Source organism: Capra hircus, chromosome 19 (assembly GCF_001704415.2).
Source record: "Capra hircus breed San Clemente chromosome 19, ASM170441v1, whole genome shotgun sequence".
Classification (NCBI taxonomy): Eukaryota; Metazoa; Chordata; class Mammalia; order Artiodactyla; family Bovidae; genus Capra; species Capra hircus.
In genome coordinates this window covers 54,153,812-54,174,694 of record NC_030826.1, presented here as the reverse complement: position 1 = coordinate 54,174,694, position 20,883 = coordinate 54,153,812, and the positions used below count along the sequence as shown (strand labels likewise).

At 53.0% G+C, this 20,883-nt stretch overlaps 1 protein-coding gene across 3 annotated transcripts in view; it reads left to right on the top strand.

Annotated features, from left to right (window-relative positions):
• MGAT5B (mannosyl (alpha-1,6-)-glycoprotein beta-1,6-N-acetyl-glucosaminyltransferase, isozyme B) overlaps positions 1 to 20,883 on the top strand; it is a 67,990-nt gene that overhangs the window by 8,903 nt on the left and 38,204 nt on the right. For all 3 annotated transcript variants that reach the window (XM_018063721.1, XM_018063723.1, XM_018063720.1), the window contains exons 3-8: positions 4,817 to 4,964; positions 15,258 to 15,373; positions 15,870 to 15,943; positions 16,917 to 17,087; positions 17,806 to 17,970; positions 18,669 to 18,838. In XM_018063721.1, the coding sequence (XP_017919210.1) occupies positions 4,817 to 4,964; positions 15,258 to 15,373; positions 15,870 to 15,943; positions 16,917 to 17,087; positions 17,806 to 17,970; positions 18,669 to 18,838 (844 nt within the window). The remainder of the gene's footprint in view (positions 1 to 4,816; positions 4,965 to 15,257; positions 15,374 to 15,869; positions 15,944 to 16,916; positions 17,088 to 17,805; positions 17,971 to 18,668; positions 18,839 to 20,883) is intronic.

Below are 20,883 nucleotides of genomic sequence, written 5' to 3'. Positions count from 1 at the left end.
TCCCGTGGCCCCAGCTGGTTTCCTCGGTGGCTGTGTGCAGAGAGATAAATGTGTGCCCTTCTCCAGCTGCACAAGCACCAAGTCACGGCTCCCATGTCGAGTGCCTGGGAGGTCTCTTCCATCTAGCGAGGTGGGGGCTCCTTCAGTTTTCAGGAACCAGTGGCAAAGGGTGGGGGTGGGGAGGAGAAAGGGGACAAGGGCGGACAGGAAGGAGAAAGATAGAGCACACATCTGGGAGGGATGGGGCCTCGGTGGGTGATGAAGCACCCTCGTCGGTAAATGTGAGGCCCCTTTGCATCTCTCAGCATCGCGGCCTTCCTTATTCATGTGGAAATATGGAGGGAACATGTGTGACTTCTGAGATGTGTCGCCAGGGACCTCACATTAAATACATTTCAATTTGAAGGATGCTGAGAGGAGGGAGGTGACCTGGGGCAAGGCGCGTCGGGAGCCTGCTGTGCCTGCAGTCCCGGCCGGTGGCATCCAGGGAGTATGTCGCATGGCAGGGCCTACCGGCCTGACTGACGGTTTGCTTGGCCTGTTTCCCTCCTGGGACCTGCCCCTGCCTCCTGCAGGGCAGAAGATGTGCTTAGTGCCCTGGAGCTCCTTGGAAGCGATGGGTGGGAAGCTTCTGGGGTCCTGCATCATCTCTAGATGCTCAGAGTAGATGCTTGAGCCCCAGGTGCTGGATGGGTATCTTGTGGTCTTCATCCAGTCTGACGGAGGTGGCCTTCAGACTCATCCGAGAGGGGACTCTGTCTCCTTAGAGCCAGTTTAAAAGCCCTCTGGTCTTCTGGAGTCACTCTGTTGACATTTTTTTTTGTTTTTGTGGCCATGCCGCGTGGCATGCTGAATCTTAGTTGCCCGACCAGGAATCAAACCCGTGTCCCCTGCAGTAGAAGCACAGAGTCCTAACCACTGGATCACCAAGGAGGTCCCTCTGTTGACAATTTTAAAGAAGGATGTCTTCGTCCTTCATATGAAGGGCAATCCAGAACCCTCAGGTATCTCCAAGGACTCTAGGGGGCTTATGTCTGTCTCCCTGGACACCTCTTGCTCTGATCTGCTTCTACTGAATTATCCTCCTGGGTATCTCCCACATTGACCTATTGGGAAGGACACCCCTTACCCCTAAACTCTCACACACGGGTTGGGGGGATTTGTGGGTGGGGCTCGGACCACTGCTTAGCACAGTGAGCAGATGACAATTCTCTCTTGGACCCCTGCCTTTTACAGCCCCCTGAAACCCTTCTCCATGGGTCATCCCTTTGGCAGTGGAGCATCCCCGTCCTGTCCAGCCCCTCTGAGCCATTGTCCTGCCTTCTGCCCAAGTCCCCAGGCCTTGTCCTCTCTCCTGGTCTCCCAGGCTGGGCCAGGAAACTCCAGTCTTCCTAGTTGAATATGCAGAGTCATTTCTCTTTCTCTCTGTCTCATTGCTCTGGGCATCAAGATGATGCTCTGGCCCACCCAGGGATTTAGCAAAACAAAGCAGAGCTCTCTCCCTAAGGAGATTCTGCAGGCTTTTATAGGAACCGTCTTTTCTTTCCCATTACCTCCATTTCTCTGGAGGCAGCTAGGGGAAGAGATGGAATAGGAGTCTTAGCCTCTAGACTCAGACCCTCTCATTTTACTAGAGGGGACACTGAGGCCCAGAGAAGGCAAGTGACCTGTCCCCTCCCCCCACCGTCTGGGGGGACAAGCAGGTCTGGAGTCAAGGCCTCTCCTGGGACCTGGGGCTGCCCCCCAGGCTTGGTCCAGCTCCGTCTGACTCTTTCGACCCTTGCAGTTATTGGCTCCATCAGCTGTTTCGCAGCTTTTGCAATGGGGTGGGGGCGGGGTAGGCATTGTCAGTGAGCTCTTGGGAGGGGTGCAGACAGTGAGCTCCGAGGGGAAAGGACACTTGGGATGAGCCTGGAGAGAGGGCAGCAGCGTGACAGGGCAGGTGGCAGGCCCGAGGCGTTGCAGGGAACGCCACACGGCCCCAGGAGCTGTGACGTGGCCCAGTATTGCTGGAGTGCTGTGTCTGCAGGTTCCAGCTGCCGCCCAAGCTCTGTGGTCCAGATGGGCTGGAGTGCACGGCCTCAGATAACAGGCTCTAGCTTGAGAGTGTTCCCAGCCGTGGTCTCACTTTCCAGTTTTCATCTGACTCCTTTGGGGAAGGGGCCACTCAGCCCCTGCTGTGAGCGGTCAGGGCAGCCCAGGAAGGCCAGCCAGGTCGTGCACTGCGCAAGTCCAGGACGTCCGTCGGGTAACCCTGAACATGGGTGGCTCCCATGGGCCTGTGCAAAGCAGCTCCAGGTTCAGTCATCTGATGGGTGACTAGCTGAAATGATGGAAACTCCCCTCTTGTTTTACTCTGTGCTCCAAGCACTGGTTGAAAGTGAGGTATTGCGTTTGGATGACAGGCTTGGGTGGGAGGTCTCTGGATGAGAGTACTTTCAAAGAGTCAAATGTCCCCAACTCTGTGGAGTTGAAAGAGAGAAGGAGCTATTTATATCTTGCTCGCTGAGGGACTAACTGATTGAGGCCATGAGTAAGCGGGGAGGGGCTGAGTGGTGGGAGAGACCTCACTTTGCTTCATCAAACATTACAGTGAAATTTCCTGATCCCAGTGGAAAAATCCAGCCAGTTTTCTGAGAGGGGAAGGTGGGGAGACCGTCAGCTCTTTCAGCTACTTAGGTGGGGAGGAGAGGAGACTGTCTTCTTCCTTCTGTCTGATGCTGTTTTTCCAGCACCCAACCCCTCTTCACGTCTCTCCTCTGCTCCCCAGTCCTTCCCCCATCATTCATGCTTGCTCTTTATTTGGAGCCAGGGACTGAGGCTCTCTGAGTAACCTGCAGGCCCCAGCCCCCAAAGGCCTCCCTTCTAGGCTCATGCTGGCTCAGCAAGCAGGGGCACCCAGCCAGAAGGTGACTTGGTATGAGAAGGTAGCCGCAGCCACTGGAATGGGCCTGGCACCAGGGGATACAGGGACAGGCACAGTGGAAATGTCACAAGTAGCCTGGGTGACAGCTAGCCTCTCTAGGTCCCCCTTTGGCTCAGTCCCAAGCATGGAGCAGAGGAGACTGGCCCCTTCCTGACCCCCTCCCCACTCGACTTCTTGTCTCTGCCTCTGGTTCCCTGTGGCTGGCTGTGATCCCTCTTGCCTGCATCCTGGCACCTTGAACTTGGGTTGCAGATGAAACCCTAACGTTTATTGCCTTGAATTGGGGACACTGAGGCTGAGAATATTACGATGATGCCCTTGGCTGCATAGCCCCGGGTTACTGTCAGAGGCAGGTGAGAGCCCAGGTGTCCACTTCAGCCCCTCTGAGTCCACCGGGCCCCGACCCTGGCTTTCTTGAGAAGTGGATGCTAATGGTGCTCAACCCTCAGAGAATCCCGTCACATTCTGGAGCCAACACTACCACCCCATGGAAAGTACCAGATCATGGCTGTCCCGGGGAGCAGCCGTCAAGCAGTGACTGGCGGGAGGTGGTGTATACATGCTTGGCCCCCTTGCCCCCACAGGGAGAGAACTGTGAGGCTGCTTATGCACCAGCTGGTTTCCCCAGGGTGATGACATGCCCTCTCTGATCTGTCTCCCCTTCCCTGGCTCACTTCTCCATAATGCCCTGCCCTCAAGCCTTTATCTGGGGGGTCTGATTCTAGGGATCCCCACCCAAGGTGCCCCCTGACAACCTGCCCTCCACCAACAGCCTAGGGAATCCCTGGGAGCATCTGGGTCTCTATGGACCCAGGTCAGTTGGTAACAGAGATTCAGAGCCTGGCCACTAAGGTTTGCAGGCAGCCGTGGTGGGGGCTGTCATGCCTGGAACCGAGTACCGATGGATGGTTTGGAGGGGCCATTTAAAACCTTCACAAAATTTAATTAAAATGGAAGGTGAGGGCTGCTGTCCCATGCTGACAGGTGTGGTGCTAATGATCAGGAATGATTAGATGGGAAATTGTGGAAAGTCTCAGGCTGGTTAACGAGATATTGGTTGAAGCACTTCATTTTCATTTAATTTTATTCTTCACGAGGTCTCCTGGCCCCTCAACCCTGGAGTTGATCTCTGGGAACCCAAGGGCTGGCTTGAGAGGACACGTTCATGCTGGTTTTCTAGAGTAGGGTCTGGGGGAGTGGATGGGGAAAGGAGGTGGCCAGGGCCCCCACCTCTTTGAACACAGGCTCACAGCCTCTCCTGTGCATCTGAATCACGTGAGGAGTAAGCAGAATCAGAGTCTGGGGCCCCAGCCCCTAGAGATCTGAATCAGCAAATCTACACGAGGGCCCAGGAGTCTAGACTTCACCTGGCCAGGAGGTTCAGCTGTGGCTGGGTGGTTGACCGTACTTTTAGAAACCCTGATCCTCGAGTTCTGTTTGGAACTTGTTGTTGAGGGTCTTTGGGGTTCCTGTCCCACTACTGGGCCTTCCCTGTCATCTCACAGGCCTGAGAGTATGTCTAAAGTTCGATTTTGCAGAAGATGAAAACCGAGGCTCAGAGAGGCTAAAAGATTACCCCAGTGTCACACAGCTGGTAGGGAGCAGGGTGGGCCCAGGGCTCTCTGGATCCCTATCCTGCAGGGGTGGGGGTGGGGCAGGCTCACTCTCCTGGCTCCTTCTCTTTCTTTTTTTTAAAAATTATTTATTTATTTTAATTGGAGGATAATTACTTTACAATATTGTGATGGTTTTTGCCATACATCCCTCCTCTTTCTGAAAAGAAGGAAGTGGGGCTGGGGTCTGAGCCACCCCCGGCCAGACACCATGTGGTCTCAGGTGGCCTCGGGGCTGCCTGGGCCATCCCTGACTGTGCACCCCCTCTGCCTGCAGTGATGGGTGGGCCGGAGTCCCGTGGTGTCCTCCGCAAGATGAGTGACCTGCTGGAGCTGATGGTGAAGCGCATGGACATGCTGGCCAGGCTGGAGAACAGCAGTGAGCTACATCGGGCCGCCGGTGAGGGGCGTTTTGCCCTGGACAGGTGAGGGGGACCCAGGAGTTGGAGGGGCTCCTGGAGTGAGGGAGGGGCACCTGGAATCGGGGAGGAGTGGTACCTACTATACCGGGGATGGGGCCGGGGATACCGCCTCAGAGTGCATTTTACACACACACACACACACACACACACACAGTAAATGCAAAGTGTGTGGTTTTTGCAAATCTTCCCTAAAAGGCTTCCTGTTGTACGTTATCTGTGGCAATTTTGAGCTCTGTCCGTGTTGACCAGCATGTGTGACTGACGTGGGATGCAGTGGCCTCAGTGGTCATCTGTCTTCCTCCCATGGACCTGAGCCATCTTTGCAAGAAGAATTGCCTGGTTTATGCATTCTAAATATTCCCCTGCTGAGGCCACAATATGCAGAGTTCCCTTAGGGTTTGTGCGGCAGCCCCATGTGCTTCTGCCCGTCCCTGGGAACCGAGGTGGTGGTCTGAGGTGTGAGGTTCTCCTGATCCCCTGAGAATGAGGGGGCATGAAGCCAGGGCTGGCCCAGCTGGGAGTCCTGGCCCCCAGACTCGGATGTGGAGGAGACGAGGCTGCGACCCCACCCATCCCAGGGGACAAGCTGCACTTGACCTTTTATTAGTAGATACTGGGCTCTTGATGAGCTGGAGCTGCTCAGTGTGTTCTGAAAGTGAAAGTGTAAGTCACTAAGTCGCGTCCGACCCTTGTGACCCCCTGGACTGTAGCCCACCAGGCTCCTCTGTCCATGGGACTCTCCAGGCAAGAATACTGGAGTGGGTTGCCGTTCCCATCTCCACCGGACCTTCCCAACCCAGGGGTTGAACCCAGGTCTCCTGCATTGCAGGCAGATTCTTCAGCATCTAAGCCACCAGGGAAGCCCCAATATGTTCTAACTGCTAAAAAATTAGTTTGAAACCCACACTTTTACACAATTTGGGAGAAGCTATACCTCAGCCAATGTGATTTGCTAAAAGTGTTCTGCTGCTGAAAAATGTGTTTGAAATCCACACTTTTGGACAATTTGTGGGAAAAGCTATACCTCAGCCAATGTGTGCTATGTGAAAGCCGAAGCCATTTCTGAAGTTTGGGATTAGGTAAGATCAGGGGTGAGTGCTGGTCCTTGAGGGGTCCCAGCCTGGGGAGCCTGAAGCACAGCCCGCTCCTTCGGTCTGGTGGGGGATCCTCAGCCCCATAGGCTGCCTGGGCTGGGCAGCTGGCCCTGGGTCCCTGCTTCAGCAGACTTCTGTGACTGCATGTTCTGGGTGACCAGTCAGGCCGGCCAGTATCATCATCCCTGTCCTCATGAAGGTTTCCCTGGTGACTCAGATGGTAAAGAATCTGCCTGCAATGTGGGAAACTTGGGTTTGATCCCTGGGTTGGGAAGATCCCCTGGAAGAGGGCATGGCAACAAGCCCCATGGACAGAGGGGCCTGGCAGGCTACAGTCCATGGAGTTGCGAAGAGTTGGACACGACTGAGTGACTAAGCACAGCCCAGTCCTCTTAATGCGTGACATTTACTCACAGCTCACCGTATCGTGTTGCTGCCGAGAGCTCGTCAATCCCACAGTGCCTTACGGGGGCTTTAATCCTGTAGAGGAGGAAACGGAGGCACAGCGGTGTTTAGGAGCTCGCTCACAGTGGCACAACTGCTGAGGAGCTGGGCCTGGCTCGGGGCTCAGGTCCGCTGGCCCCACCGGAAGCCCACCTCTCTAAATACCGAGCTCTTGGTGGCCGTTCATTAAATATGCATTTTCTTGGGGGTCTGTGTTTATCCCTTTGCAAGATTTTTCAAATCAATTAGTAATAATTCGTGGTTCAGGAGACACAAATCCTTCGTGAGAACTTTGCTCTGATTTTTTTGTTTTGGGAAACGTAGGCACTAACATTACATTACTGGGTGTAGAGAACAGAGAGGGGCACCGGGGGTGGGGGTGGGTGGGTAGGGAGGGGGATGAATTGGGAGACTGGGATCGACATATATACACTATTGATACTGTGTATAAAATAGATAACTAATGAGAACCTACTGTAAAGCGCTGGGAGCTCTAGTCAATGTCCTAAGTGATCTAAACGGGAAGGAAATCCAAAGAAGAGAAGGTATAACTGGTTGACCTTGTTGTACAGCAGACACTGACACAACGCTGTAAAGCAACTATGCTCCAATAAAAATTAATTAATAAATAAATAAAATTACAGTTCTGGAGCCTGGGATTAAATGCAGTGGTAGGTGTGAGGAGCTCGCCAGGATGCCCGGCTCCTGGTGGGAGCTCTTCCCCCTTGGGAAGTCGGGGTCCCTGGTTACGTGCTGTGGCTCTCCAGAGACTGAGCTTCTGACAGAAGAAACCAGAGATCTCTCTGCTCCTGAAATACGTCTTGGCACCATTGAAGCGCCAGGCACTGCTCCCGATGCTGGGGACACAGCAATGAGCCTTGTCCCCATTCCTGCGGGGAACACAGACAGTAACTGAGAAAAAGAACGAAATGAGATGATGTAGCGATCCTAAGCCAAGCTCTAAGCATGAGAAAGCAGATGACTGGGAAAGAGGCTATTCAAACAGGGTGGTCTGTTAAGGCCCATGGGAATGGATGATATGTGAGCTCAATTCTGAATGAGCGGGAAGAGCCAGCTACATGAGGAGCTGGGGGGTAGAGAATTTGAGGTAGAGAGAACAGCAAGTGCAAAGGCCCTGGGGAAGGAGCAGGTTTGGTATCTTTTAAAAAATATTTATTTATTTGGCCACTCCAGGTCTTAGTTGCCGCATTCGGGACCTTTAGTTGCAGCATATGGGATCCAGTTCCCTGACCAGGGGTTGAACCCCAGGCCCCTGCATTGGGAGTGTGGAGTCTTAGTCACTGGACCATCAGGGAAGTCCCAGGCTTGATGTGTTGAAGGAAAGAAACCAGTGTGAAGGTCCACCTGGCAGAGTGGTGGGGGCTGGGAGAGGGCAGTGGGCAGGTGGCCTAGAGCTTTGTCAGTGATGGCAGGTGGCGTTGGGACCCTATTCTTAGAGCTGAGGGGTGTCTCTGGATGAGGGGGGTGTGAGAGGGGAAGAGAGGGGCTGGGGCAGAGACAGGTGGTGATGGTTTAGTCACTAAGTCATTTCCGACTCTTTGCGACCCCATGGACTGTAGCCTGCCAGGCTCCTCTGTCCATGGATTCTCCAGGCAAGAATACTGGAGTGGGTTGGCATGCCCTCCTCCAGGGGGCAGAGACGGGAGATGGAGGCAAAGGTGCTGGGCACCCATGGACTCCTCCTGGGGTCTGAGGCTGCTTCTTCTCTGTGTGCACACAGTGACCCTCTCTGCTGCTGCTGTGTCCGCTCTGATTTAGCCCCTCGCCCCACCTCTCCTCCTTTCTACTTTCCCAGCTGTGCTCCCCCCTGCCCAGGCTGCAGGTCCAGCAGCCTCTGTCCACACTGGTCTGTTCACCAGGGTGAGAACAGGGGGCCAAGTGCTCCTGGGCTGCCGGGCCTGCCTCCTGGGCCGGGAACGCTACCGCCAGCACACTCAGTGTCTCTCCCGTTTCTTCCCGTCCCAGCCCGCCCTCCCTCCGCTGCTCTGCCCTTCATCTCCACCCGCTCCAGCTTCATCCCAGGAAATAGCAACAATCCATCATGACCAGCAGAGCCCATCAAACCCCACAGGCAGAGCCATAAATTTCAGGGACACTGTTGCTTCTGGCTTCAGGGAGTGAAGCGGTGGGTGTGTCCAGGGCACGCAGAGGCTACCTGCTCACCCTTCCCATGGGCACGAACACTGCAGTCCTCTCCCCACCCTGACCCCACTCCGGACTGTCCAGCATGGAGCTGGCAGGTGAGAACCCTGTTGCCGCTGTGTTTCCAGCAAACTCTCAGTTATCTGCACTTGGATTTCTTATTTTGCAATTATCTGTGGCTTCAAAAAGAACAGCCTCCACTGCCCCTCTTCTGCCCTTTGGAAGCTTCTCGGCTGTGCCTCCCACTCATGGCTGGTATATCCTTAGGAAAAGCAAATTCACTTTATTCAGCCTAGGAAAACACAATTCAGGTTTATTTGCCGATTTATTGCAAATGGCATCGTATTATGTATCCTAAAACCAAATAGTGATCTCTGAATTTTCTACAAGGCCTCTCTGCAGTGGCAAAGACAGCTGAGATTTCAGGCTGTCTGTGTTCGAGCCAGTCTGTATTTGTCGAGTGCCTACTGGGTGCAGGCTCTGGGCTGGGGTGTCAGGATTGGATGGAGGAAACCCAGAAGGCGGAAGTCAGAGTTCTTGTCCTCAAAGAGTGTCAGAACTCCTTAGGAGGAGGGAGCCAGCAACCCCTCCCTGTGGAGAAGGGACAGCAGGAAGGAAGATCCATCAGAATTATCATCTGTGAATAAGGAGTTGAAGTTTTTTTTTTTTTTTTCCCCAGTTTTTTTAAAGCTTTATTTAAAAACTCAAAAATGCTCCTGAGGACTTCCCTGGTCATCCAGGGGCTAAGCCTCTGGGTTCCTGAAGCAGGGAGCCCAGGTTCCATCCCTGGTCAGAGAGCTAGATCCCACATGCCACTACTAAAGATCCCGCATACCTCAGTGAAGATCAAGATCAAAGATCCTGTACGCCACCACTAAGACCCGGTGCAGCCAAATAAATGAGTAAATTAATAATAATAAAAAGCTTCTAGACATTCTCGGCCGTCTCTGTGCTAGAGGGGCCAAGTGCCAGGAGTGAAGCTTCTGTGTGTGGGGGTGGGGTGTAGGACAGGGGACACGAGACCAGTTAAGATGACTTGGGGCGCAGTTTTAAAGGACATGCCTCACTTCTCACAGGCCCTGTGCTGGGTCCAGCCTCTGGATTAGCCCCTTCCTAACACGACAGATCTGGGAGTGTGGCCTCTGGGCTGGGGGAAGCTGGACTGATACGGGGGTGGAGGGAGATGTTGGTGACTGGTTGAGAAAGTCACTCCAGGGCAGACATCTGTCAAATGTGACATAAATGTGAAGGGTTAAACATCCCTAACAGGGACAAAGGTTCTCAGCATCCCACTGTATGCCATTTGTAAGACAGGCCTCAAAACCAGTGACTCAGAAATTAAAAATAAAAGGAAATGTATCCAGGACACACAAACGGAAAGAAAGTGAACACGGCAATATTTATACCAAACAAAGCAGAATTTGAGGCAAAAGAACATGTAACAGAACAAATAATTCTCCTTCATTATTGATAACAATCCCACGCTTAAGGAACCATTTAACTTATCAAACTGGGAAATATGTTTTAATTATAAGATTTTTATCACTAAGGATGCAGCCAAATAGACGCATGTACTTTTAAGATTCTTCAGAGTCCTACTATTGGGATTTCCCTGGTGGTTCAGTGGTTAAGACTCCACGAGCTCCCAATGCAGGGGACCCAGGGTTTGATCCCTGGTCGGGGAAACTAGACCCTACAGGCTGCAGCTAAAGATCCTGCCTGCTGCAATTAAGACCTGGCCCAGCCAAATAAATAAAAGAAATAAAAGTAAATATTAAAAAAGAAATCAGTGGGGAAAAGGTCAATACGGTATGGACACACACGATGGAATAAAATGTAACCACTAAAATTACATTTAAAATATTTAATGGCTGGCAATGTTTTTACTCATCACACAGTCTAAATAAAAGAGGCAAGAAGCAAGGCATGTATAGTGGGATATCAGTGTGTCTGAAATAAACATGAGTGTGTATTGAGTCGCTTCAGTCCTGTCTGACTCTTGCGACCCCGTGGACTATAGCCCGCCAGGCTCCTCTGTCCATGGGATTCTCCAGGCAAGAATTCTGAAGTGGGTTGCCATGCCCTCCTCTAAGGGGTCTTCCCGATCCAGGGATCGAACCTGTGTCTCACATCTCCTGCACTGGCAGGTGGGTTCTTTACCACTAGTGCCAGCTTGGGAAGCCCTAAGTAAGACATATGAGATGTTAGAAAAGAAAATCCTCCAGGGAAACACTGGGCTCTGGGGTGGGGATGGGGGCTCTGTTCCCCACAGCCTGGCTTTGCCCCACCCATGGGGTACCAGTCCCTTCCCCAAGTGATGAAACTACAGCCCAACTCCAGCTCTGTCCCTATCAACATTGGGAAGACTCTCTATCTGTCTATCTATCATCTAGCTATCCTGTCTTTCTGATACATACATGTGCATGTATGTGTGTATGTATTTCTCAGGGCAGGAGAGAAGGCGTCCTCTCTGCCGTTAACCAGGGAGGGGCAGGCGGGTCCTTGATCACGCGCTGGGAGCACTCTGATGGCATCAGACCTCTGATGGGAGTGAAGAGGGGTGAGCAGAGGAGGAGAGCAGTGAAAAAATGCAGGGAAGACTGGACATCAGGGCTGGGGGTTTCCTGCGTTCTGTGTGGTGTGTGTGAGAGGTAGACAGAGAGACACGCCTGGAGAGAACCCGTCTCCTGTTCGTGGCGCTCGCGTTTCTGCTGCAGCGTTTGTATCTTGGTACATGTGTCTTCAGGCACCTGTGAACGCGGGTCTCTCTGTTTTAAAAGGAAAGCAATCAGTTTTATAATAAAATAACAACTCCCAGCAAGCACGCTGGCCAGCTGCGCAGAAATCAATATCTCATTAATTGAATGCAACCCTCATAAATCATGGGTGGAACTCAAGATTAAACCTCCTTCCTGCGGCTTCCTGGAGCGCTTGTGCTGAGGCCAGGGGACTGAGAACTGGAATCAGTAATGGCCTCATGAGGCTGGGAGGAGGGGCTGAGACTCAAGGGGGCCTTCGGGGGACCTGGCCTAATGGGAGGTGATGCCTGGAGCCGGTGTCCTGGGGGGAAGTGGCTGCCGGCTGGAGCCAGAGTTCTCTGCTCCGTTCTGGCCTCTGGCCCCTGGCTCTGGGTGGTGGAGGGGCAGAGGGTCCTGAGATCGGTGGGTGGCCTGTGGTGTTGGTTGCTTCTTCAGGGGACCAGTGCTCAGAGGTTGGCAGCACCAGGGTCAGCCTTGGAGGGCAACTGGCTCCAGGAAGCCACTTATGCCTGAGCATATTTAACCAATAGCAAAATTATATTTTATGACTGCATTGGCATAAAGATACTTATAGTAACATTACATGTTAAAATCTTTTCCTGACCTACAATTTTTTCCTGATGTTTAGGGGAATGGAAACACTTTTGTGGACCCCTAAAAGCACTGTGGGCCCTGACAGTGCACCACCCTGGCTTGATGGAGAAGCCAGCCCTGCCACCACCCCAATCCCATGGTGACAACACTGTCAGCGGTGGGCAGCCGTACACCTTGTCCCCAATCCACCCCCCCTTTTCTTTTCCACGGAAGCATTTCCCAGGTCACAGATGTGCTGTGGTTTGAAGTCTCACAACATCTACTTTTGTTGTCATTTAAAAAAAAAACTTCCCAGGGAAAGAAGCCTAATCCTATATTATTTGAAAATAGAAAGTGCTGTGCAAATGCTAAGTCCAGTATAATAATAGTGACGCCAAGTAATTCTGTTTTGAACAAGTTGAACTTGTTAAATCAGACAGATGCCATCTGCGCTGTTTTAAAGCCCAGGCTGGTGATATGTTTTATGCAAAAAAAAAAAAAAAATGCTAATCGTATGAAAATTGCTGAATCTCCCCTAAAGTGAAGTACTTTGCTCTGTAGTTAAACTTATGAGACTTCCTCTCAAGGATGGGGTGACTCCTGGAGGTAGGAAGTGGGAGCGTCTCAAGCATTTATTGAGCACTTACTGTATACTGAGCCCTTGACAGTCAACTTCATGTCTAATCCTTGCAGTTCATCACTCTGTGAGGGAGCTAAAATTATTCAGACTTTATATGAGCTAACCCTGGTGCTCAGAGAGGTTAGGTTACTTGCCCAAAGTCACACAGCTCTCCAGTGGAACCAGGATTTGAATCCAGGACCTCTGACTCTGAGGTCCTTTCTCAGTCCGATGCCTGCATGCTAAGTCACTTCAGTTGTGTTTGATTCTTTGTGACCCCATGAACTGTAGCTTGCCAGGCTCCTCTGTCCATGGGATTCTCCAGGCAAAGAATACTGGACTGGGTTGCCATGCCCTCCTCCAGAGGATCTTCCCGATCCAGGGATTGAACCCATGTCTCTTAAGTCTCCTGCACTGGCAGGAGGGTTCTTTACCACTGATGCCACCTGGGAAGCCCTCCAATAAGTCTCCAAATAATGTGGACCCAGAAGCACGAGAAGTCAAAGGCTCCCCACTCCCCCATCTGCTCTTCATCTCCCATGAAAGAAGCAGCAGGATAAAGGCTGGGCCTATGGATATGGCACCTATGAATATGATCTTGTTCAGAAATAGGGTTTTGGTAGATGCAGTCAAATTAAGATGAGGTCATACTGGATCAGGGTGGGCCCTAATCAGGGTGTTCCTTTAAGAAGAGGAACTCTGGACGCACACAGAAGGAGGCAGAGGAGACAGAGACAGACCACCGCTGGCACCCCAGAAGCTAGGGCAGGTGTTCCCCCAGAGCCTCCAGGGGGAAGCAAGCCTGCTGACACCTTGACTGCAGACTTCTGGTGCCTGGGGTGTGAGAGAAGACGTCTGTACTGCACTAATCCCCCAGTCTGTGGTCATTCGTTACAGCAGCCACCGGAAGTGAATGAAAGGCTATGCCATTTTCCAGGAGGGTTTGGAGAACGTGGACTGGGCTGCCTGTGTACGTATGTGCACATGGTGTACATGTGTGTGCGCAGGTGTGGGTGGAGGGCTTGTCTCCCCTGCTTCCTGCCGCCTCTGCCTTTTGTCCCCACGCCCTTCCTCTCCTTAAAGTGGAGCAGGGAGGACTTCCCTGGTGATCCAGTGGTTAAGAATCCGCCTCCCAGGGCTTCCCTGGTGATCCACTGGTTAAGAATCCGCTTGCCAATACAGGAGGCACAGGTTGTATCCCTGGTCCGGGAAGATCCCATGAGCCGCAGAGCAACTAAGCCCGAGCACCACGACTACTGAGCCTGTGCTCTGGAGCCCAGGAACCACAGCTGCTGAACCCCGCATGCCCTTGAGCCCGTGCCCCGCAAGAAGAGAAGCCGCTGTAGTGAGAAGTCCAAGCGCACGAACTAGAGAATAGCCCCACTTGCTGCAACTAGAGAAAAGCCACCTAGCAGTGAAGACCCAACACAGCCCCCCCCCCCAAAAAAAAGAGTCCACTTTCCAGTGCAGGGGACGTGGGTTTGACCCCTGGCTGGGGAACTAAGATTCCACATGTCAAGGGGCAACTAAGCACACACACCACAACCGAAGAAGCCTGAGCACCGCAACTCCTGAGCCTGCGCTTCGCAGTGAGGACCCAGCACAGCCAACGTTTTAAAAAAGGAAAACGGTGAGGGGAGGATGGCCTAAGGGGGTGGGTAGGAGGGGCAGCACTGTGCCTTTTCCGGTGGAAGATGGGGTTTGAAGATCCCAGAGGAGCCCAGCTTGGAAAAATCCTCCTTCGTGTAGTTCTTATTATGTGCAGCAAGGAAGACCCAGTCCTTGTAAAGGGATAAACGGAGCTTAAACTTGGCCTGCAAAGCCAGAGGAGGTGGTGAAAATCAAAGGGAATGGAATTACTGTCTTCAGAAAAAAGGAAGCGGCCTTCTGGAGGGGGGCCCCCAGAGCCCTCCTTGCTGTGAGCCCCACGTGCCAGCCGAGTGGAATCTGTCTCAATAGAAGTTTTTGCTGTGAAATAAATACTGCATCTGATATCTAATAAACTCCCCTAGAGAGGAGTGGTAATCAACACCAGGGAATAAATTCTCCAAAAATTAAGGCAGTGCCAGTGTTGATGGTGAGTCGGAGGCCTGTGATGTTGTGGCAGTGAACTCGTTTAGGGTCCTGGGAGAATTCATTCTTGGGAATCCGGCAATAATTTTACTAGAGGTTTTAATAGTTGGTAAGTCCCCAGGCTACTTTGTGTGGAATATATTTTGGCAAGATACAGCCCTCCCCCTGGGAGAAAAATAGAGAGAAAGACTCAAGGCGGCCGGCTGAGCCCAGGAAAAGGGCCTCCATCACCTGGGGGTCCCCAAACACATCCTGTCCAGGCTCTTGAAGGAAATTCCTCTCCCCATGTCAGCCCGAGCGCTGACCTTGGCCTGGCACCTGCAGGTGTGGGTTTTCCCAGAGGTGTGCCAGGTGAGCATGTTGATGGTTAGTTAGCGAGCTCCATCGACCCAGGCTGAGACAGCAGCGGCCCCACTTCCTGGCCTGACTATTGGTTGCTGCATTTCCGTTCAGCGCAGGCTGGCGTTTGGGTGCTGGGGGCCCTGCAGTCCTTTGCAGGAAGGCTGGGCCCTCCTTCCCCTGCCCCCTGGGATGGCATCTCCACAGGCTCACCCTGGCTTCTCCCTCTTAGGCTCCCTGCCGGGACTGGCCTCATGGAGCGGATCCAGGCCATCGCCCAGAACGTCTCGGACATTGCTGTGAAGGTGGACCAGATCCTGCGCCACAGCCTGCTCCTGCACAGCAAGGGTGGGGGCCAGGGGCGCCTTGAGACCTCCAGGACAGAGTACAGGGTGGTGGGAGTCTGGGGTGGGGCCTGATTTCTCCCTGCAGCAGCTCCTCTGACTCCTAGGGGGTCCTGCCTCAGGCTCTCAGTGGGGTGACCCCACCATCCCTGGGTGGCCCCTCCTTTCCTCTGATATGGGGAGCATCAGGCTGGGAAGCCCCTCTCAAGAAGTCGGGAGTACATTCAGATGTGTGCCTGAGGTCTGCCCCTCCAGAGAACTGGTCTTTAAGCATTCAGGCCAGCTCCTCATTAGCCTGAATGCCTAAGGAGGGTGGGCATAGTGGCAGAGGGGGCAATTCAGGCCCAGGCCACCCCTGGCAGGTGGTCTTTCAGGGAAGAAAACTCAGGTCAAGGGCAGTGTGTGCGCCCACGCTTCCCCTTCCCACCCGCCTTGTGGTTTCTTTGCTGGGCTCCTTTCCGGACCCAGGTCCTCAGCAAGCTGGCCTTCTCTCCTTGCAGTGTCTGAAGGCCGGCGGGACCAGTGTGAGGCGCCCAGTGACCCCAAGTTCCCTGACTGCTCAGGGAAGGTGGAGGTGAGGCTTGGGGCTGAGGGTTGGGGTGAGGTGACCAGGAGAAGCAGGCCCCTCTGCAGGGGCTATGGCCAAGATTAGCTCTGGGGCTCTGCTAGCAGCAATATCCACCACCGAGGGGCTCTCTGCCCGGGCTCCAGACCCTCACACTGCCACTAGCTAGCAGAGGCCAGCCCCAGAGGAACTGCTTCTCTGCCTGGCGCACCAACTGAATTTCCCAGAACGGGTCATGTTTTGGGGTTTTCAGTACTGTCTTACAGCAGACAAGCTATTAAATATACATATGCCACCCCCAGCAGTCTGATTCCCAACAATTTCACACAAGGAGTGGACCTCATTCTCTCTCCCCATCCTTTCTAGCCCAGCTGGACTGAGAGAATCCATCCCCTCTGCCCAGAGCAACCCCCCACCCCCACCCCCGGTTGCATGGAGTCTGTCTATCTGGGGAGCCAGTTCACAGGCATAAAAGCCAGTCCCTCACTGGTGCTGAAATCCCTGAGTGGGGCACAGTGGCACTGCAGACCCCTTCTTGGGGACCACGTGGGGGCCACTGTGGATGAGTCCTGGCCTGGCCGCAGCCCTGCCCCCTGACCTTGGCATCAGCCGAACCCGACTCTTGGTTGTGGATGGAGTACAAATAATGGGGGCCCGCCAGGCCTGCAGCTGCTGCACCTCCGCTGTTTGGCCACATGTGTCCTGACCTGGCCTCATTCCTGCCGGGTCCTTCTCTTTCTGGGCCTGGGGGGTGGCGGTCCAGTCTGGCCTTCCCTGAGTTTCTCAGTGGCTGAGACACAGGGCTGGGTCCTAGGACCCTGGTCCAGTCTCTTTGCTTCTGGCCTTGCTGCACCTTTAGGATGGGCCCCAGGGACCCTCTCCTGGGGGACCTCGGGGTCCCCAAGGACATGCACACAAGGGGGCCCCGAGGGCACACGAGGGACTATGCTGGCCCCCTGGTGCAGGCTGGCCCTCTCCACAGTGGATGCGCGCCCGCTGGACCTCGGACCCTTGCTACGCCTTCTTCGGGGTGGATGGGACCGAGTGCTCCTTCCTCATCTACCTCAGTGAGGTCGAGTGGTTCTGCCCCCCGCTGCCCTGGAGGAACCAGACGGCCACCCGGAGGGCTCCCAAGCCCCTCCCCAAGGTCCAGGTAGGCGTGGGAGGTGGCTGGGTTATGCTTGGGGGACAGCAGGGGACACTTTGCCCCTGGGTAAGATAAGGCCAGCTGGCCCTGCCTGGTGGGTGGGCTGGTCCCGGCCTGCCAGCCTGCGGGTGTCCGTCCCAACTCCTGCGGGATGCTGCGAAGCTGAAACTACTTGAGGGGCAGGCTGGGGCCCTGGAGGCACCTCCCTTAATGGACTGGAATAATAGTAATAATAGCTGTCACTCATTGAAGGCTTCCTGTGTGCCAGACACTTTATTTGTACTTAAATCTCGCAGCAGTCCTTACACAGTCTCATTTAACAGATGACAGATCTGAGGTCTGGAGAGCTGAGTTAACTTCGTTAAGGCATACAGATACTCTGGCTCCGCTGAAAGGCAGCCTGGCTTCTCTGCCCTTGGAGCCCCGGCTCTGACCACGACCTCACTGCCTCCTTGTCAGAGCTGGGATCCTGGGAACAGGTCACAGCTGACCCCCTCCTGAAGGGCCCAGGACTGGTGGCTGACTGGAGCTGGGCTGGGACAGACCGACACGGCTGGGGAGTGAATGTTGGGGGGATGAGAGTGGGGCTCATGACTCTTAGAAAAGTGGGAGGAGCTAGAACAGACCCCACCTCACAGGGCAGATGCCCTGGGTGGCGGGTGATGGTGGTGGTGTAGCTGCTGGCCGGAAGTTAGAGAACTGAGGTCTGGACCGCTCCTTCCAGGCAGTTTTCCGGAGCAATCTGTCCCACCTCCTGGAGCTGATGGGCAGCGGGAAGGAATCGCTAATCTTCATGAAGAAACGCACCAAGCGGTTCACGGCCCAGTGGGTACTGGCCGCCCAGCGCCTGGCGCAGAAACTGGGGGGTGTCCAGAGGGACCAGAAGCAGGTACCTCATCCTCTCAGTGCATTCAAGGAGCTGAGCTTAGTGAGCCCAGGCCTCAGGCTGCCAAGGGGACCCTGGGTCTACCTTTAAAAGACTTGTATTGTGTTTATTTGAATTTGAGCTGGGGTGGTGCAGTGGCAGAGTCAGGATAGATGCGTGTATTGGGGCAGAGTGACACCCTTTTCAAGTTTGGGGCTGAGTGACACCCTCTCCCCTTTAGGAGTCCTACATTCTGTGGGCATCTTGTCCTTGTCAGGCAGAAAAGTCATGTCATTTGCCTGGAATGTTGGGGATAATGTTGCTTTGTTTGGGGGAGTTCCTCAGCTCGTTGCTTCCTCCATCTGTCTGTCCATCCATCCATCCATGCAAAAAATACTTACCTGACTTTCTCATTCACCCTATTTATTTCTTTCAGAGCCCTTGTCATTTCATGAATTATCTCTTGTCTGTGTTTACTGTTGTCTGCCTCTTTCATCTGGAACATAAGCGCCTTGAGGGCAGGATGTGACCGTCCTGTTCACCTATGTCTCCAGCGAGGTCACCCTGCCGCTTGGTCCCTCCACTGTGCCCTGGCACCAGAAAGCACAGCTGGGAGGGAGCCCATGTCTTCCACTGGCTGGGTCTCCCTGGGGGTGGCCGGGCCAGGGGCTGCTGCTCCTCCAAGCTGACCCTCTGTGTCCCTCCACCCCCGACCCCACCAGATCCTCGTCCACATCGGCTTCCTGACGGAGGAGTCTGGGGACGTGTTCAGCCCGCGGGTGCTGAAGGGCGGGCCTCTGGGGGAGATGGTGCAGTGGGCAGACATCCTGGCTGCTCTCTATGTCCTGGGCCACGGCCTCCGGATCACAGTGTCCCTGAAGGAGCTGCAGAGGTGAGTGCGGGGGAGGGGAGGAAGGGGAGCCTGTCCCCAGGAGCCCAGCTACTGCCAGATGGCGACACTCCCCATAGCTTTCTCCGCCTGCTCAGTCTGCCTCCCGCCTTCACATCTCAGCGCTGACCCCCCATCATTCTGGGGGACACACCGGAGAGCGTATTTGCTCAGTGCTGTTCAAACAGGGTCCTATTCTCCGTCTCGGACTTAAGGGGAGCCCTGTGATATGTGCTTAGGGGCTGACAGATACTGGTTTGTGGAACCGAGCCACGTCATCAGATAGGGTCCCCGCTGCTCCCATCCTGGGTGACTTTTTGCAGCCTCAGGGGTCCTCTTCTGGGGCTGGGCTTCTTCGTGGGGGCCAGGAAGACCTGGGGACCGGGGGAGGTGGGCCAGTGATGCCTACCCTTTCCAGTGCTTGCCTTTCCAGGGCCCCTCTGATGCTGCTTGAGGCGGGAGATTGATGGTTAGAGGGGATAGGATTGTGTGTGTGTGTGTGTGATTAGGCTCAGTTTTAACCACTGTATTTGTGGGGTATAGAAATATGTAAGATATTTCTTATTGTATCTACCAATATCTATTATATGATATTTGATACGTGTAAAAATATATGTACCATATGTCACAAAGCATAAGAATGAAGTGATCTATGCTTCTGCCACCCAGCTGCAGAATGAGAACATTACCAGGACTCTTGTGTTCACCTGGGGGTTTCTCTCACCCATCCCTCTCCCCTCAACCCTACCCAGCCCTGGAGGAAACCTGGAACTTGGATTTTGTGTTTATCATTCTTTTGCTTTAAGAAATAAATTTGTTCCTTTGTTGTTGTTTTACAAATTCATGTATCAATAAACAATATATGATTTAGTTTTTATTTTAGTTTAATTTGAGGTTTGTAAAAATTTTCCCTACTGATTATAGCCTCCACGATTTGTTTTCTTCTCTCATTATTAGATTTCCAAGATTCCTCCATGTTGCTGCCTGTAGCTCTATGCCATTCATGTTTGCTGCTGTATAATATTCCATTGTGTGAATATACGACAATTATTTATCAATTTTTCCTGTCTGTAGACATTTTCCCATGTTTTTACAAGTTATTTTGAATGATACTATCTGTGGAGGACATTTTTGTACATGTCACCTGGTATCCCTGGGTCAGAGTTTCTCTTGGGTATAGACTGAGTTTTTTCTTTGGTATAGACTTAGGTGCACAATTGCTGGGACTTAGGGTGTCTAAAAATTCAGTCTGACAAGAAAATGCCAGTTGTTTTCCTAAGTGACTGCACCAGTCAAGTCCTTCCATGTGTAGGTTTCCAGGGGGCCGCATTCTTCCCCACACTTGGTGTTATTGGGCTTTCTCACTGGGGGTGTGGAGTGGTATTGTGGTATCTTGTTACGGTCTTAACTTTCATTCCTTGACAACTGACAAGGCTGAGCAGTTAGTCGTATGCTTGGCTCTCCTTATTTCCTCTTGATGAGACGCCCATTCGTGTCATTGGTCACTTTTCTGCTTTCCTGTTTATCTTTTCCTTATTGAGTTGTAGGAGTTCTTTATATATTATAGGTATAAATCCTGTGTAAGTTATATGTGTTTTAAAATCTCCCAATCTAATTTGTGGCTTTGTTAATTTTTTTATGTCTTTTTTTAAGGACTTGAAAGGTCTCAATTTTAATATATTCAAAGTTATCAAAACATTTTCTCTATGGCTTGAGATTTTGTGCTTGGTGAATTTCTATTCCTCTCACTGGCATTGAAATGAGACTGTCCTAATTTGTCCCAGAGTCTAACTAAGGAGACTTCTCAGGTGGCTCACTGGTTAAGAATCTACCTGGCAATGCAGGAGACACAAGAGATGTGGGTTCGATCCCTGGGTTGGGAAGATCCCCTGGAGGAGGAAATGGCAACCTGCTCCAGTATTCTTGCCTGAAAAATCCCATGGACAGAGGAACCTGAAGGGCTGCTGTCCATGGGGTCACAAAGAGTTGGACACAGCTGAATGACTAAGCACATAACTAAGGAAGGCCCCCAAACTGTTTGCCTGCAA